Source organism: Lepisosteus oculatus, chromosome 1, assembly GCF_040954835.1.
Source record: "Lepisosteus oculatus isolate fLepOcu1 chromosome 1, fLepOcu1.hap2, whole genome shotgun sequence".
NCBI lineage: Eukaryota > Metazoa > Chordata > Actinopteri > Semionotiformes > Lepisosteidae > Lepisosteus > Lepisosteus oculatus.
The window spans coordinates 53422692-53442645 of NC_090696.1; the positions used below are offsets into that span (position 1 = coordinate 53422692).

The window sequence follows — 19954 nt, forward strand, 5'->3', positions numbered from 1 at the left end:
AAAGTGAGTGGTACAGACACGTACCGCAGGTAATTGGCTGCGGTGTCGTGCATCATGACGCAAGATGATGTGGGGTACCGCGGTACGTGATTGGTTGACCGACGGGGGCACTGTTACTGTTCTGTAAAAATAGAAAGATTTACAGAACAGTAAACGTCTTTACTGTGCCCGTTGTAGATATTGAATTTTACCACTGAAGGGAAATCTTAGTAGCTGAGCATAAAAAGAATAGGAGCATACTGTAACGCCTGTGAAGGCCATAAACGATATTAATTTTGGAACATAAACATACAGTACTGTATATGGCTGGTCTTGGTACTTTAAAGTAAAAAATACACACCAGTATTCCATTTCTCCCTAAACATTTTAAGCATCGAAGTCTTTAACTAAAGAGATACCGGAGTCAACAAGCATAGTTTTAGAATTTGATTAATAGGGAATATAATATGGAATCGCATATCTAAAGAATTTAATAATGGTATGATTATATTCGTGTACTGCGACAGGGCTGTGTAGGGCTGTTTCACCTCCCTCTTCCCTGTAGCTTACTGGTCTACATGCCTGACTAACAACTCGCAGGTTGTGTGTTCAAATCCAGCTGGTGTTGGGCTCTTCTTTTAACAAACATTTCTTCGAAAAAATAGAATAGCGATATTATGGACAATCAATTGACTTTTATATTTCAAAATATCTCAACATGATCGATTCTAAGTCATTTTTGATAACAATGAATAGTCACCTTCTTCCCTTCTGACAACGGTTCCTGCTTCTATTGTGTGTGTGTGTGTGTGCAATAGAGTAAATTTTTATAGAGAAATGGAGGCTGGACAGTATGCGTTACAATATTTATATTGTAAATATATCATACAGAAAGACAGCTTGTGTTTAAATTGAGTGTAAGGTCATTTATGCTTCTAAAGTCATGGTCAGCATTTATTATTGTACTGTGCTGTAAACTTGTTCTGTGCCTAGTCACATTATTTTATAGCGTTTGTACAGTGTTGTCAAATCTGGTGGCGCTGTGTGTTAGTTTCCTGACTCCCATGTCACATGGTCTGTGATTGAATCCCATGGAACTGTGACTTTAGTTTTTAACAAACATTTCTTAGAAAAAATGAAACGTTTCCCTTGGTCAGAGATCAAATAAAACCTCACTCGCAGCAAACAAATTTATATTTCTAAATATCACAACATGATCGAATTTAAGTCTTTTTAATAACAATGAATAGTCACCTATGCGTTACAAAATAAACATTTATATTGATTTGAACCGTGTTTTGATTAAATCGTAAACGCCTGTTTAAATATATGTGTTTAAAGGTGATATACTGTATAAAAGCGCTGACTGTGTTCTGCCGGGGATTCAAAAAATTTATTTTAAATAAGCTGATAGAGCTTAGTCTAACTGCATTCTAAACTGTATTACAACAGAACATTGGACAATGCAACGTAAATTGCAAAAATGCACTTGGAATCTGTCCAAGCCCTCCTACAAAAATTATTTAAACCGCGACACTGATCATTCATCTCTAAATAAACTTTATTTTATATAGCTATTAAGCGAATAGGTAATTAGATTTCTCATAAACCTAATCGCTTTTTCTACATAAACACAGCGTGATTGCTCTCTGAAAATGCTTTTCCTTTATATTTACAGTAGGCTCAGATTTCAACTATAGATCGTATTATTATAAACTTTCTTGGAAAAATGTCTTTTATGTAAACCATGTTTGCTATTAATTCATTTAGGGCTAAAATACGTTCATTGTCTTCCAATCGAGTAGAGTTGACATTGGAAGCTTGCCACACCCGGACTGTTAAACCAACGCATTAGCACGTCAAAGCCCATTGAGGGTATTGAGCCAGTATTGGCTTTAGTATTAGCCATACAGAACATTAAAGTGCCCCTTTTCCATTCAGCGGGTGCCTGAGCTGCTATGTCCTACCTTCTGACAGTTGCCGTTGTGAATGTCTGTAGAGTGTGTCTTATTTTTAGTACTATATTTTTGTATTATATTCCCTATTAATCAAACTCTAAGAGTATGTATCGGCTTGTCCCCTCCTCCCGCCCCTCTCTGTGTACAGTGGAGCCTCCTGTCCAACCAGCACATGTCCACAGACATTCACAACAGCGACATATCATAAAACGTTTGCACATATAGTTAAATTATTAGTTGTTTTTCAGGAAGTAAAAAAAAACACTTGAATTACTTATCCAGTCTCCCGAAAAAAAGTTATTTTTCAAGCAATGCAACAAACGTCGGGCAATGTGTTTTTTTTAATCCAACATTGACAGCCACATCTTAAATCTTGTCAGTCAGGTCTTTTTTTCTCTAGTTGAATTGTGGTTTACACATCGCACGACTTTAAAAGCTAGAAAGATAGGTTTCGATTCACATTAACTGGCGAGCCTTGTTAACAAAAAAACTAATAATAATGTAACATGCCACTGTTTGTTCATTAACAAAGTTAAACTGAGATTTCCTTAGATACGCGATTAAAAAAACAATTAAAAAAATTTGAATCCCCGGCGGAACACATTTCATAAGAATCAGCGCTTTTACAGTATATATCGCCTTTAAAGGTGGCTTCTCAAAATGCTTTACTGGATAAAAACAACAAGAACAGCAACAACAACAATATTGTATTTCATTGCACTTTGAAAACCAAGTAATAACTTAAATATACGTGCAAACGTTTCATATGTTGCTGTTGTGAATGCCTGTGGAGTGTATCTTATTTGCCTTGAGTCCTGGTTATCTCTCTCCCCCTCCTCCCTCTCTCCCTCAATTCAATTCAAGATGTTTTATTTGCATGACAGATGGGAACAATCAGTGTTGGGTATGTATATTTTGATATTTACACCCGGCGCGGCACCGAGGGAGCGTCTGCATTTATAACTTAGTTTTTAAAATTTGTCAAGCAATATGAAGCATCTCCTTTTACTTTTAAGTCCCTTCAATACATTGAGCACAGCTTTCTCACCACTTAAGATTGCTTTTTGATACCATTCTTACACAAAGCAGAAACTTTCCGATGACTTGTGGGAAAGATTACAGATTTTAATCGTCTTTAATTTTGTTACGTTATATGTTTTAGGAACGTTTCATCTAAACAAACACCACAAAATATTCTCGATTGTATTTCTGAATGTTATGTTACACCCACAGTAGTTCACTGCTTTAAATACATTGAATTAAGAAAGTTATGTGTAGCACTTTAGATCTTTTTTTCTGAACCAGGGAAAATCTGGTCATGTTTCTCTATAACAATAATAAAAAACTTTATTTTACATATCACCTTTAAAAGTGGTAGTTCCTTTTTTAGTACTATATTTTTGTATTATATTCCCTATTAATCAAACTCTAAGTGTATGTATCGGCTTGTCAGTCAGGTCTTTTTTCTCTATTTGAACTGTGGTTTACACATCGCACGACTTTAAAAGCTAGAAAGACAGGTTTCGATTCACATGAGCTGGCGAGCCTTGTTAACAAAAAAAACAGACAATACCCATGGAGGGGGAGGTCAAGCCAGAGAGAGAGTTTTTTACCCTCTGTCTAAAAACCCAAATAACCCGGGGCACAGACTCCGGGGGGATCATTGTGTGGTACAGAGCGGAGCTCAATCAATTCTTATGGAATGTGTTTTCTTTCTTCTTTTTTTCAGCATGGAATAAACCTGTTACTTGATTCATATGGATGCCCGGTTCCGCCGGGGATTCAAAACATTTTTTTTTAATCGGGTATCGAAGGGAATACCCTGTTCATGCACAAACTGTGGCATGTTACATTGATTTGGGTGTCTCCTCTTGCCAGAAAGCTCTAAATTGCATTTTGAGCGCGGTTTTTGACTTTTTTTAAATTGCATTTTGGGCGCGGACAGCACATACAAGGGTTAATGAACTGCGCCAAGAAATTTAAAATAGTATTCTTTAGGTGTGAGTGTAGGAGTGGAGTTGCATTGTCCAATGTTCTGTTGTAATACAGTTTAGAATGCAGTTAGTCTAAGATTTATCAGCTTATTTAAAATAAATTTTTTGAATCCCCGGCGGAACACACTCCATAAGAATCAGCGCTTTTATACAGTATATCGCCTTTAAACACATATATTTAAACACGTGTTTACGATTTAAATCAAAACGTGATTCAAATCAATATAACTGTTATTTTGTAACGCCTAGACTATTCATTGTTATGAAAATGACTTAAATTCGATCATGTCGTGATATTTAGAAATATAAATTTGTTTGGTGCGAGTGAGATTTTATTTAATCTCTGACCAAGGGAAATGTTTCATTTTTTCAAAGAAATGTTTGTTAAAAAATAAAGTCATAGTTCCATGGGATTCAATCACAGACCATGTGACATGGGAGTCAGGAAACTAACACACAGCGCCACCAGATTTGATAACACTATAAAAACGATATAAAATAATGTGACTAGGCACAGAACAAGTTTACAGCACAGTACAATAATAAATGCTGACCATGACTTTAGAAGCATAAATGACCTTACACTCAATTTAAACACAAGCTGTCTTTCTGTATGAACCTCTAAGCTGGTTCATACAGAAATGTAGAAATGCATTAGCCTGATTATGATTAAAAAACACATAATTAAACACACATTTGCGATTTAAATCAGAACACGATTTAAATCAATATAAATGTTTATATTGTAACGCATACTGTCCAGCCTCCATTTCTCTATAAAACTTTACTCTATTGCACACACACACACAATAGAAGCAGGAACCGTTGTCAGAAGGGAAGAAGGTGACTATTCATTGTTATCAAAAATGACTTAGAATCGATCATGTTGCGATATTTTGAAATATAAAAGTCAATTGATTGTCCATAATATCGCTATTCTATTTTTTCGAAGAAATGTTTGTTAAAAGAAAAGCCCAGCACCAGCTGGATTTGAACACACAACCTGTGAATTGTTAGTCAGGCACGTAGACCAGTAGGCTACAGAAGAACTCGCATGAAGAGGAAGGCGAAACAGCCCTACACAGCCCTGTCGCAGTACACGAATATAATCATGTAGTTATTAAATTCTTTAGATATGTGATTCCATATTATATTAGCAGAAAAGTTTAAAACTACCACTTTTGTCCAACTGAGCAATCTTGCTTTCATAAAATATACCAACATTTTAATGACTGATGATTAACATGCTGTAATACACAGTTCAAAATTAAAGGCTCAAATGCTGTACATGAGAGGTTAAGCTCCCCCTGACGGTTTTACAAGGCGACGCCGGATAGTTAGTCACGTGACACACGTGAACTGCGTGATACCGCAACACGCCCACCGGGGTATGCCGCGAAATACCTCACCCATTTTGAATGGCTGCATCTGTAGGTCCTCTGCCACTGAGGAGTGCAGCAATAAGGCATCCTCCTTGGCTTAAGGAACAATGGTAGGTGATGCGGAGGAGAGCTCATGCTGGAAAAAAGCCAGGTTAATTAACTTCCGGGAAATTTGGCACTAGGTATGAGTGTATGTGTGTTTATGTGTCTACCCTGTGATGGGCTGGCACCCCTTCCAAAGTGTATCCTGCCTTGTTCCTTTTGCTCTCTGGGATAGGCTGACTCCCTACTGACCCTGAATTGGAAGAAATGGCTGTTTTTGGTGTATAATTTAAGGTCTGTAAACACAAACAAATAAATATGGTAAATGACAGGAATCTTCTAGGTCTTCATAGATATAAAAAATGTATTCTACTCCTAAAATTAATATCTTAAAATTGTTCAACAAATATTCTGCTCTTAAAATGTCCTTTATGCATGGTCCATAGATTCTGTTTGTAAAAACTATCATATGCGTGTAATCCAGGAAATTAGTGTTTAAAGAACTATACTTTGTATAGTTACTGTTTTGACATTAAGTATGGAAAAGAAGGAAAGAAAAGTTACAGATCAGAACAGGAAATTAAATCTTTAAAAAATGGTTTCAACTACATTCTCAGAAGGCTTGTCTCAGAGACGGCTTATTTTATAAAAAAAACTTCAAATCAATTCATTTTTATTTCTTAAATACACCTACTGAAAATTGACAGTTGTGACCCTTAGTGTTTGTTTCAATGTTTGGTGTGAAGTTTTGCTTGCTTTCTGAATGATTGACATTATAGAATGAAATGAAATGAAGTTTCAAATGTTATGGAGAATAAATATTACTTCAAATTTTATATACTGATGGAAAAAAGAAACGCAGCATTTTCTGGAATGAGAATACTATAGTTATAGTTTATGTACTTTCACATAAAGTTGTCAATTTGTTTTAAGCCATCTGACCAGCACTACAGCTTGTGCAGTAAGTCATTGCAACTTGCCAATAACACGAAAGCTCGTTATGTGCACTTTGACCCAACAAGGTCCAGGTGGAACAATGCCTGATCAGGTCACCTTTAAAAAGGCCTTAATTCAAAGCTTAGGTCTCTGCAAGAAAACGGCCAGATTTAATCAGTTTTCTTTCTCGAATGTCACCAGAAGCAAGGAAGAGGGCCATTGGCATGCTGCAGGCAGGAATATCATGTGCCAGTGTTGCCAGACACTACGGAGTTAGCCGCTCCACTGTGTCCCGACTGCAGAGAAGGTTTCAGCAGACTGGCAGGACAGATGACCATTCAAGATCAGGTCACCCTCGCGTGACCAAACCAGAGCAGGACCAACACATCAGACTGGTCCATCTGAGAGATTTTTTCAGATATGCCACCTGTACTACTGCTGAAACTCCCGGCAGACACAATGTCCACATCATTGACAGGGCAGTGAGGCTCCATGCTGCTGGCGTTAGAGCAAGCCGACCTGTCAGAGGCCCTCTGCTCACACCTCCTAGACATCATACCTGTCTGGCTTGGGCCAGACAGAGGCGGCGATGGACTCGTCAGCAGTGGCATCAGATTATCTTCACAGATGATTCATTCTTCAGCCTGTTCCAGACAGGAGGGCCAGAGTGTGGAGGAGGAGGTGTTTCATTTCTTTTTTAAATTAGTAAATACATTTTTAAACTATGCAAAATAAATATGCAAATAATTACTGCAGTTTTATATTAATTTAATGGCATCATTTATAAATTGTGACATTAATTTGCAGTACCTTTTTCTTGACTATTAGGAATGAATTGACAGAATAATAAGTCTGCACACGGATTCAAAATACGTTATATATATGTTACACCTGGACAGGTCAGAGTTTCCAGTCCTCAGTTTCCCAGGCTGTCAGTTGCCTACATTTCCTGAATCAGATCCTGCCATTAAAAATTCCCATCCTGATCCCACCGGTCCTATAGTTTTCTCCTTCAGCACTGTAAAGTGCTTTGAGAAGCCACCTTTAAAGGTATATAAAATAAAGTTTTAATTTTCCTGTTCACACAAACGCACCAAAGATACTAGTATTAAAAGCAAAATCAACAGCCTTTCAAATTGCAGAATTGTTACTCTCGCACCAGTAACAGAAAGCTTGAACTCAAAGTCGCCATGCATGGTCACGTGACCACCCGATTGTAACGAACAGTTCTTTCCGGACCCTATGCGGACGACACAATCCAAAGAAGTGGGGAAACACTAGGGAAACGTCATGCAGGAATACGGGGCTGAAGACATGGGGGCGTGTCCAAGGTGCGCTGGTGCACGGGGGAGGCGTGGCCGAGGCGAACAATCCAAAAGAGTAGTCCTTAGAGAATATCCAAAACACAAGGGTAAGTCCAAAACCAGGAGATCCATCAGAACAAGGAATTAAAACACGAAGGCCGGGTCGGAACCAGCAGACAGGGAACAGGAACGGGAACCGAGATTAAAACCTTAACGGGACCAGGCGCTTCCAGGTCCCGGACTCGCACGATACGGAAATCAGATGCAGAGCCCGGGTGAGCGTCAGCGCCTGGCTTTTAAGGTGGGCTGGGAATAGGAAACAGGTGCACAGAATAAAGTCTCAAGTGAAAGGGCTGGAGCACCCTTAAGGAGGGGGGAACTATAATCGTGACACCGATAAACAAGAGACGTTACTTTCAACGGCACAAACAAACGTAGCACTAACGAATGAGACCAGTCCGGTTCTTCTATGACATTCTAAGGAGGCTGTGTGACATCACTGAAAAAACAAGGCGCTATATCTTGGAAACTTAAGCAGCACAAACACTACTTTTAATGGCACAATCCGGCACAAACGTACTGTAGCACTAATGAATGAGGTGGTTTTCATTGTTTGTGCTGTGTACAATGAAATGAACACAGCACAGGGGGGACAACTTCATGGAGCTAGCAAACTACCATTCTCCCCTCTAATCTGCACATCCACATGTTTGCGAGAACTACGCTTCCCCATTTTATCTTTGATTAATACCTTCTCAGCATAACCATCATTCTAAACACTGAACTGCAGGCATCTATCTGACTGTTATAGTTCTTCCATAAATATTGTGTGGGGTCTGTGTTATGTTTGATGACTTTCATGATAATGAGGAGCCTGCTACTCCACAGAAGTATTTTTTAATAATTAGCATTTAAGATATGACAACTAGAAAATTCTGTATATCAGAGAAACTCTGCATTCACATTTTTTAGATGCATAGTTTATTCTCATGTGAAGTTACTGACAGAGATACTAAAACTCTTAATTCCAATGACTTATTTTAAAAAAGTTGAGTCAGTTAGCATTGGCAAGAATACAAAAACAGTAGCAAGTACAGCAATGCCTATCTGACAGGCATTTGAAATTTGCAGAAAATTTGCCAAGGACAGTCTGAAGAATAAAGCAAATACAGACATATGGAGTTTATGGCACTTGATGACCAACCCTTTTTTCGATTCTGGAGGATAGATAGATGATAGATACTTTTTTGATCCCGTGAGGGAAATTGCAGTGCAACAGCAGGTTTACACAGACAACACAGCCACAGAGTAACGAATGATACAATAATAATAATAGTACAATACATACAATACAATCAGTACAGTGAGGGGTGAACTAAAAGAGTTACTCACAGTCCGGACACACAAAGAACAAACTTGAACAGAACAGTACGCAGAAAAATCGTATCACACATATGAATATAAATATAGATGTAAATCTAGGATTCTGTCAACTAATTGAGCATTTGGAACCCTGTTATACTCTCTCAAGCCACCGCTACTTTTCTGATGATGCCTTTCCGGTGTCGTATCAAATTCAGTATGCCGTGGAAATCTGTATCCCCTTTCAAAGTGCGCATATGCACTGGAAATCAGAGTTATGATTTGTCTGCCTGCTTGTGCACACATTTCGTATTGTCTGTAGGAAACGCGCAATTCTAAACAATGCTTGTGTGAGCTTGTTTTTGTTAGGGACATGCAAATAATTTTGATTTCCAGTGCACATTGGGACTTTGAAAGGGGATACATATTTCCACGACATACTGAATTCGATACGACACCAGCTCTGTATGATGTTGTCGCCACACAGATACACAACCTGATCAAAGACATTAGCTTCAGAGACATTAGCTTCACAACAGACTTACTGTACAGTATGGACTTCTGACGTTAGTCCGATGAGTATGGTAAGCTTTACAGAGTTTTAGCTTTCTTACTCTCATTACACATCAACTGTGGATTATGGTGTGAACTTGTTTTAAAATGCAAAAAAGTAAAATTATCAGTCATTGGTTATCGGTATCTGTATTGGTCACAACAAGCTGTTAATTATTGGTTATCGTTATTGGCCCAGAAATTCCATATCTCTATTATAATCATTGCTAAAAATGTCTTGCCTTACTTTAATCACTTCATGTACAAATTGATCTTCATTAATATGCATAGCAAACAAAGGAACAGCAATTAATACTCCTAAAATGGCTTACTACAATAATAATAACAAATAAGCATTATCATGATTGTTTTCAAATTAATTGGTATGTACTTTACTTTCCTAACCTTGTGAAATAAGCAAACACAAAGAAAGTTGATAACTTCATACAAAAACAAGATTACTGCACCTGGTCTAACCAATAAACTAGAAACTAACTAGACTGACACCTTCATCTGTGTGGAGGATATCTCTCAATTGAACCCATGCACAAATGCCTGCACTTACTCTAAACTATCTCTAATTAGCCTACATGTAATTTACTGTACATTAACACAGACAACTCAGAGAGCCAGGTGTTTCATTAATTTAATGAATTCCAAAAAAATAAACAAAATCAGTGGCCATGCATTTATTTATACGTGTATGTAAATAAATATGCCATTCCATAAACCTCTGTCATAAAAAGCACTCTAACCACATTTCCTGTAAAACTGATGTTTGCAATACTGCTTGGCTTTATTTCTATGAGTGCTGATGTGATCCAGTCCAAACAGACCTTACCTTTCCTTACTAAACCTCTGGCTTACCTCTTTAAGCTAACCCAAGAGACAATGACTGTTGCTTTTAAATTACATTTATATTCTTCTGTTCTTCAGTAACATGTCAGTCTGATTTATGTGAAAAGAGGGTGGAGCCATCAGAGGGCAGCAATGAGAAATTCCACATGCTACATTTGTATGAGGAAATTAAGAAATTAGCTGCACTTGTAAACTGCTATCCCTATAAAAGCCATATGGAAAGGAAGGGGGTAGTCTATTCTGACCCTCATGAATCTTTCTGACACTAAGACACCAAGATTGCACAGTGAGATTGCCCACAATATTTGGAAGAAGGATAATCATTATAGGTAAGGTTAAAATAACTATCCCTTTTAGTAACAGCCTTAGCTGTTAGCATGTCAGTCTTAGCCTTAGCATGTCAGTCTCAGGTTAAAAAGAAGGGGAGTATTTGGCAGACTGGCCAAAATGTTTTTACCAGGCAAAACCATTTTCTACTACATTTTGGTTAAAATTAGTCCTAGGCATGTCTTCTTTTGGGACTCACATCCCAAAATAAGATGGTTGGGGTGGGATGACAAAATTATGTTGGGGTTATCCGTTTACTATCTAGTCTGCTCCTCTATAATAGGGAAAATTTATATGCAGGTTTACCTTCTACTCTATGAATCAGAGGGGGGTCTGTTACACGTCCTGAAGATGAATAATAGTGACTTCATCTACCATGAGTTTCTCTTTCTTGTATGAATCATATTAGAAATATCTGACACCAATTATAGTTGATGCCAACTGCAACCATGCTCAACACCAATCCACAAAGGCATGATCAGATTAAACTTTTCTTCTTTGTGGCCTCATACAGTACATAACATTTAAAGAACTAATTCCTTGTGTTTTATACAGTTTTTCATCCTGAAGATTGCCAAAGCACTTCACATACTGTAAAAGAAAAGTCAATGCGGGCACAAAAACGTAGAAAATATTATAAATATATGTCTTCTTTGTCCACACTTATTAGTATATTAGTATATTATTTTCAGAAATGCTATTGTTTGGAGTTTGCAACATCACAGCATGTATTGAGTCAGATCTTGATTAGGGTGGGGTGTACAGTTTTAGTTATGTAACACCATTTAGTGTGAAACATTTTTGCTGCCATTCACATGTCCATGACTTTTTAGGTATATTATGTGATTTCTAAGTAAATTGTATGCACAATTACATACAGATACATGGGCAAATATTCTTATATAGTGAAGATAAACCATTCTGTATTGTACAGTAATACTTTAGAAAAATGATGATTTTTAATTCAGTAATCAATGTTCAAATGTATAACAGTATATTGCATCGCATTCTATTAATTAATTACCACGCTAATTCACGTAGACTAGCTACAACACTGATAAGAGTCGTACCTTTTTAAAATATTCTAATTCCTAATTCCTTGAATCCTAAATCTGAAGAATCACAAAAAGTAAAGCAATCTAAATATTTAACTTGGCCTAAACACACTTTATATTTCTGATCATTTAGAATGACTTTACAGGGGATATTGCTGCTAAATTAATGTGTGAAGTGTATCAAAGTATTCTGGAACTATATCTAAAGGACAACACCATTGTACCTGTGTTGCACCCTACTATCCCTTCATTAATCACTTCCCATTGTTAAGTTATCTCCAACAGTCTTTTAGCTTCTCTTTGTATGATTGTTCAGCATGAGCTTGACACTGCATCACATCACATCAGCCTTTCAGGAAAACCTAAACTCTGTTATAGTCAATTGTATTTATCATATAGTCCACCAAAATATAAAGAGGGAACAAATTTAATAAACCAATAATGTCCACACACCTTTAACAATTGTGTGACCCATCTTCCTGCCCACCTCCAGACAGACAGGAAGTGCAACAGTTTACTTATTTTCAAATTTCCTCCAATTTACGCATACAAATTCAACCCTAGGAATTTTTTAAGATATGTTAATTCCTAATTCCTTTCTTCATATTTTTTCTTAGATCTTTTTTTAAATTAGTATGCAATATTGTTCTATTATACAAATATGTTGGAGAACTATAAATGTTATCACTAATAAAAGCTGGTATTGAACAGTAATAGAATTGCTTTTATTTTCTTTTCTCAGCCAACTTTCATGCTGGAATTCGGAAGAATAGTTATATATACTACCAGTTTCCGGGTAGTGAGAACAACCTTTGAAAGGTGTGAACTGGTGAGAAAGATATTCCAGAACCACAGGGTAAAATTTGTGGAAAAAAATATTGTTCTTAACAATGAGTATGGGAAGGAGCTGGAGGAGAGGTGTAAGAGGGTGTCAGAATCTCCCTCACTTCCAGTGGTTTTCATCGATGGACATTACCTTGGCGTAAGACTTCAATTTTTTCTTACAAATTTCAGATAATATCTGCATTTTACTATTACAAAGTCTCGTTGTTGTTACAGGTGTAATTTTAGAGTCTGTAATAGTGACAAAAATTCAACCTCTTTTAGCTCATGTCCACTCAGCATTGGTTATGCATCTTTGATATAGAGTTCAATATTTCATGATCACATTCATTCACAATTCTCCCTGTTAAGCTTCTTTTATCTCCATTCCTGTGCTCCCATGGTATTCCTACTTGTATATAAGATGTCTCTTCACTAAACTCTGAAGTTTTTCTCATACCCTTGAACTACAATGTTTTCTCCTAATTAAGGGGTCACAAGTTTAAATTCTTGTTGAAGATAATGTTGTATATTTGAACAAATTATATACTGTATGTTGCTCCAGGTGGATAAATTTGAACTAAAATTTATATATTAAAAAAGAAAGGTTAATTGTAACATAATTTAATTTTTTAAATAAATGAATAATAAAGGAATGTTCTGATAATAAAATAAATATCCTGTAGTACTAATTTTACAAACCTACGGTATAAGGAAAATTGACACAAAATAAAAATAAGAGGTCTACATGGCATGTGGGATGAACATCATGGAAATTGCCTTTTTAAAGCTGACAATTTTCACCGTGTTCAATATTACAACTCTTACACAAGCAAAGGGTATAATGAGAAACTTGCTTTTCTTTTGAACACACATGGCTGAGCCATTTACTATTTTGCACTCTGCAGGCCCATACAGCATCACTGAGAATAGTTCGCTCACAAGAGGCTAGCCAGGAAAGAATCTTTGGTTGACTCAAGCCCACCCAACTTTAATAAATCAGATTGTCAAATTCATTAAGCTTTATTGGGATGACCGATGAATTACACTGTTGCAAAGCAAGATTAGATCAGTTGTGCCTAATTGTGCATCATGCCTTGGGTAGCTAAGTCTTAGTGAGGTTATGCACTCCATTAGTACAGTAAGTGTTCCTAAACTGTTTGAGTATTTATATTCAAGAAAGACACTTCATTTTTCACAATGTCCTTGTTTGCAAACTAACAGGGTGCAGAAAAAATACTGGAAATGAATGAATCTGGAGAACTTCAAGATCTGCTCACCAAAATCGAGGTAAAAAAGTTTGCTGTTTTGTGAAAAAACAGACCAAAATCATAAATAAACAACTTATTCATTGATACAATACTCAATAAATATTACATGTTATTTGTTATTTATAAAGCTTTTGCAATGTTTCAGTTTGTATTTCTTTGCATTTAAAATATTAAATCCTGAAACCTTAAGTGTCACATTAAATACAGTTTACTAATCATTTTCTGACTAAATCATATAATTAAAAACTTTTCTTCAATAGGTTTTTCAAATTCATATATTTTATTTTATTATCAGTGTTGCCTTCAAAAGTATTCAGACCCTACAATTTTGTGAAAATTAAGAAATGATGCATACCCATTTTTTATGATTTAATGTTTTATTTAAAACATGAATGCTCAATCCAATGACTTATAAGGGTAAGATAAGTTACAGCAAATATCAGGAAAAACTAAAGATAATTGAAATCTGTTGTTTGCACAAGTATTAAACTTAATATTTGTTGTAAACAATTAAAGCCAGAAGTCTTTTTGGGTAAGTCTCTACTAACTTTACACACCAGCTTGGTGGAATGCCAGATTCTTCTTGACAGATTTGCTGAAGCTGTCTGACGTTATTTGGAGATGGGTTATAAACAGCAGTTTTCTAGTCTTTCCACAATTAGGAAAAAACTGAGGACTCTGGAAATTAAATTTCTTATTCTTAAGCTCTTCTAGTGTGATTTTTTTCTTTGGGTCATTATGTTACGCTAGTAACATTTTGCAGGATATGGGGGTGGCACAAATGCACAGTAACCACAATATGCAGAATGCATTGAGATGACTATGGCACCTTCTTCTCAAGGACAGCTCTCCCTGCAATGGGTTCTTTGTATCTCCCGAAATCACCACTGCACCCACAGACCAACACAACACAGTTGTTGTAAGCTTATAAACAATATAAGAAAAAGTATCTTCACATATGCAAACATTAACTTCACAGTCCCCAGTGACCCAGACTGAAAGTCACAAAAGAGAAAAAAAAAAGTACAAACTCCACAACTCTCACAAGTAAACTCTGTTGGATATCCTGGTATGCCTCCTTCCGCCACACTCAAGAAAGAGAAGAAACTCTGTGTGGTCACTTGAGATACTGTATCCTCTTTAGGCCTCCCAGTTCTAAATAATATGGTTCCATTATATTCCTCTTACTCTGTCTCTCCACAACAAATACAGGGTAGAGAGAGAAAGATAATGATAGAGCCTTCCTCTATTTTCAAGAGCCTCCCTTGCTGTAGAGCCCCCTCTTGTCTCTTGAGTCCTCTTCTGTGTCCAATAGTGCAGTCTGTGTCCCAAATCCTTCCCCTCCACCAGTCCTTCTGGCTGAGGCTTATAAAGCCCCCACCCTCAGGCCAGAAATCAGGACTGAAATGAAGACCAGAAGTGTTCTGGTGAATTTAGTGGCCTGCTGCTTTACACCCACTTTAATCACTCCATGACACTTATCCTGTTAAAAGCTTATTTTTTCCCAGTTTTAGGTCTGAAGAAAGTTTTCCAGTACTTTGCCTTATGTTCCCATTAGTCTTGACAAACAACTTAAGTCCTTGCTTATGAGTAGCTGATCTATAATGTAATGCTGCCACCACCAGTGGATGGTTTACTATGTTGGGTTTGTAAGTTTGTCAGAAGTAATAATTAGCATTTAGACCAAAACGTTCCAATTTTTAAAGTGTTCACTGTATCATTGCTTTATTACAATTTCAGATGTGGCATTTGAAATGGAATTTCCACTTTGCCATATAGTCCAGGTTTGTGGGGGGACCAGGATATTGCTGACCTATGGATATTATATTTCATTCAGCCCCTGAACTCTGTGTCTAATAGTTACCTTTGGCATGCCAATTGAGTTTCTTCTTTGCCTGGCGGGAGGGTTAGACTGATCTAGGCAGTGTCTGGGTGCTGTATACTTCTTAATGACTTTATCATATTCAAAGAAATGTTAAGTTTTTTTCTTTCTCCTTATCTATGCCTTTATACAACTTGATCAGTGAGTTTTTGAAAGCTCCTTGTTCTCCATGCTTGAATCTTAGCTTGGCATTCATTACCTGGATGAGGGCCCCTACATAGATGAATGTATGAATTCTGAAATCATGTGAACCGCTATTTTTGCACAGAGAAAGAAGCCACATAACTACTGAAATTGTGTTGTAATTATGTGCACCTATATTTATTTAGGTTTGCAATAAAAAATTATTAGAGTACTTATGCAATCATAAGTTTTCTATTTTTCTTTCATTTTAACAATTTATTTCTCCTTGGGGGATTTTATTTTGTCCCTTGCTCCCGTGCCATGGGAGCCTTTTGTTTTCAGCTTTGAATGTACAGTATGATAGTGTATTATTATATTACAAATCAAAATTGCTACTTCACATTACATGACTGTAAGCTTTAATGCAACAAAATAAAAAAAAAACTGTGCAAGGGTTTGAATAATTTTGCAACTCACTGTATATTAATTGTTATTTAATTTCTTTTTTCATATTTCTTTCCCTTTACATGAGCATTATATAGAGTTTCTTTTCTTGTTCTCACCATTTATCATTATGTCCTGGCCAAATTTCCCATTGGCCCTTACCAATCATGGCCTCCTAATAATCCCCATCTATGAATTGGCTTCATTACTCTGCTCTCCTCCCCACTAATAGCTGATGTGTGGTGATCGTTCTGGCGCACTATGGCTGCTGTTGCATCATCCAGGTAGATGCTGCACATTGGTGGTGGTGGAGGGGAGTCCTCATTACATGTAATGCACTTTGAGTGGATTGTCCAGTAAAGCGCTATATAAGTGTAAGCAATTATTATTATTATTATTATTATTATTATTATTATTATTATTATTATTATTATTATTATCATCACACACAATTCAATAAATTCTGTCACAAAGATATAAAGTATACTTGATCTGTATTTACACATTCTGTTGTAATTCATGTTGTCATCTTAGACAACTATACCATTGTGAAAGTATTCTGGAGCATTTTGATTGATATAAAGTGTCCTTGATGAGGAACTAATCTTTACCCATCATACTTGCTTTAAAATGGAAAAATCAAATCAAATCACATCAAATAACCTGAAATTGACAAACTGACTAATCGAAAGCAGCATATGGTTTGTTTGACTCTCATCAGTAGCAATTAAGAGGATAGAATTATTGAGAGCAAAAATACTAAAATCCATTTTCACTGTGGTTGTTTCACAAAAGTCTAGAATGGTTTAAATAATGCAGTAGAGCACAAAGTAAATTATGAATGGACATCAATGATAAATTAGAAATGCCAATTCTGTATACACCAAATTTGTTAATACAAATTAAGGTTAGATCACACTTGATTATTTGAGTGACTGAGTTTGGATTTTATAGTAAAACCAAAGTAATGATTAAATATTTAAATATAGTGATTGTTGCTGGCCATCTTATAACCAAAACCTTGTCAAAACAGATTAATGTTATTTCTACACTCATGAAGGAATAATACACAATACAAATTCCTATTATTTACAGCAGAACACAGTGAGCAAGGTCAGAAATTTCCCGCAATGATGTGACTCAAGAAATTTAACATTAATCTCAAATACAAATGCTTTGTTTGTATTATTTACTTGTTATCTTCAGTAAGATGGCTACAGACAGTTTTCAGAGTCTGAGATAAACAAGCTAAATTGAGAATGTAAAATTATCTGTTTGTTAAGCAAGTACTGTATGCATAATTAATGCATAAATGTTATAACACTGATAATAAGAAACATTTAATAAGAAGAGCAAATAAGAAGAGCAAATCATCATTAATGCTTAGAATGGGTGCTAACCATAATGAGTGACTGCAAAAACAAAGGAGTACTATATTATAAAAATTCAGAATGTAATAAAAAAAAATATCTGTGATTATACTTTAAATAATATTTAGAAGGTTGGTGATCAATATATTACCACAATAGGAAAACATATAATAAAAGGGCAATCATAGAGGTACAGTTTCATTGCAGGAAAGCTTATTGTTCTTATAATAACAAAGATACCTGTAGCTAGTGTGACCATCGCAGTTCCATGCGGTCTTGTGCCCTCTGCCACCCGGTTCCGTCCCACAGCATTTTTGGCGCGAACCCGGGTCTCTGGCATAACGCAACAGGGAACCAGCCGCATGAGCTAAAGGAGACCTCCCTCAGCCCAGGCAGCTGAGGTCCCTGCTACGTGTAGTGAGGGCGATGACGCTCTAATAGTAATAGTTTATGTCATATTACGTTATCTTATTTTGTAACACTGCAGTATTAATGATGTTACTTGTAATTTCCTGTAATGATTACATGCAGTAATAATTGATAATGAGAAAACAAGCAAATATGATTATCATGCATTTTTATTTTTCAGAAATCATTCTCATGCTCTTTTATTTTTCAGAAAGTCCAGCATCCACATGAGTGTTCTACCTGCGGGGGATTTGCTTTCTTGCCTTGCTCTATGTGCCATGGGAGCAAAATGTCAGTGTTCCGAAACTGCTTTACAGACTCCTTCAAGGCTCTCAAATGTAGTTCATGCAATGAGAATGGATTACAGCCCTGCAAGAGTTGTACCCAATGACTTTCAAAGAGTTGTAAGATCTCACTTTCAACCAAAAACCTTTTGCTCACTCAATGTAAATTGGGAACATTTAATAAATTGTATTTCTAGCATACTGTACATTATACACCATGTTTGTATTGTTTTGATTTTTCAGTCTAATTCAGTTTTACTTTAGCCTTCTAAGCAATAATGACCATTCTCACTATCACAAATGAACATTGATATGCCCAACTACCTTTTGAAATAATAGGAAAGATAAGCTTTTGTTTGAGTTTTAAGACTTATTTAAGAAACTTTAAGTTTCTTCTTCATCTTTTGCTTGATTTAAAGTGCCATTTTACATGAGAATTACTCTGCCTATGGTCATAACAGGCAAGCTTTCATACACTAAAAAGTGTTCTCCAAACGTGATAAGTTATTACAAGTTGTAATGCCCAACACCCTTTTTTAAAAATAATATGATGCAGGACTGCACTACTTTGTAAAAGTGTCAGGTGGCACAGTATATTCTTAATGTGGAGTGTGGAAGAATTCTATTATGCAAAACACCTGGGTTTGAATCCTGGCCAATGTCCACCCCATGTGGAATAATATTTGCCCAATAATAAAATAAAAAATAATCGTATTCTATCATAGCATATTAAATATTAAATTAATATTAAACATAAAGGCAAGTCTTTCACAAAGCAAGAACTCAGACAGATCTATAAAAATAGTTTATTTTTATATGCCATTGTGAAAAGGACTTTGTTCATTCATTTAAGAATGAATAAACAAAAACACAACAGAAAAAACAAAACAAAGTTCAACCAAAGCAGGTTCACATACACATACAGCTAAAGCACAAAAGGTGCACATTGATTAAATAAATTACTTTAACATTTTTTTTAAACGACCCATCGCTGTGTATCATGTCCTGCATCAGTTTTGAATAATTTTAATCCATTCTTCCTTACAAAACTACTTTAATTTGGTGACATTTAAGAACTGTTAATTGGAGTCCTGAGATGGAATGTTCCCATGAATGCTTAAGGCCTCATGTGTGATAAATTGTGAGGTTTTCCCAGAAGCAACATTCAGCATAATACAGTAAATTACTTTAAATAAAAACCTGTTGATAACTTTGGGCAATTCAGTATTAGTCTAGTAACAACAACTAACTTAACCCACACCTGGATTTATGGCAGATTACTTTAAAAAGGTAAAAAATTAACTCTCTTGTTAGACCCCTTTCTTAGTAAACCACACAACTCTGGTAAATCAAACTGGAGATTTCTTTATTGCAATAAAGAAAGGAGCACAAAGTTAACAGGTTAACCTTGTACCTCACTCACTTTCCTAAGAACAACAACAGGCTTTTATTCTTGAAGAGGAGCAAAATTTTCATATGAGGACATACATTTAAGATTGGTCAGTAGTAGTTTCTTGCCATATAAGATAAAAGGTCAGAAAGTTGGCAGTTAGGTCACCCTTGGGCAATTAACCAAGACCCTAATCAGTTAAGACCCTAAT

General features: G+C 36.0%; 1 protein-coding gene across 1 annotated transcript in view; it reads left to right on the forward strand.

Annotated features, from left to right (window-relative positions):
- grxcr1a (glutaredoxin and cysteine rich domain containing 1 a) overlaps window positions 1-18460 on the forward strand; it is a 36331-nt gene extending 17871 nt beyond the window's left edge. Inside the window, exons 2-4 of the mRNA XM_069194235.1 lie at window positions 12492-12731; window positions 13796-13861; window positions 18281-18460. Coding sequence (XP_069050336.1) covers window positions 12492-12731; window positions 13796-13861; window positions 18281-18460 — 486 coding nt within the window. The remainder of the gene's footprint in view (window positions 1-12491; window positions 12732-13795; window positions 13862-18280) is intronic.
- The last annotated feature ends 1494 nt before the right edge of the window (window positions 18461-19954 follow it).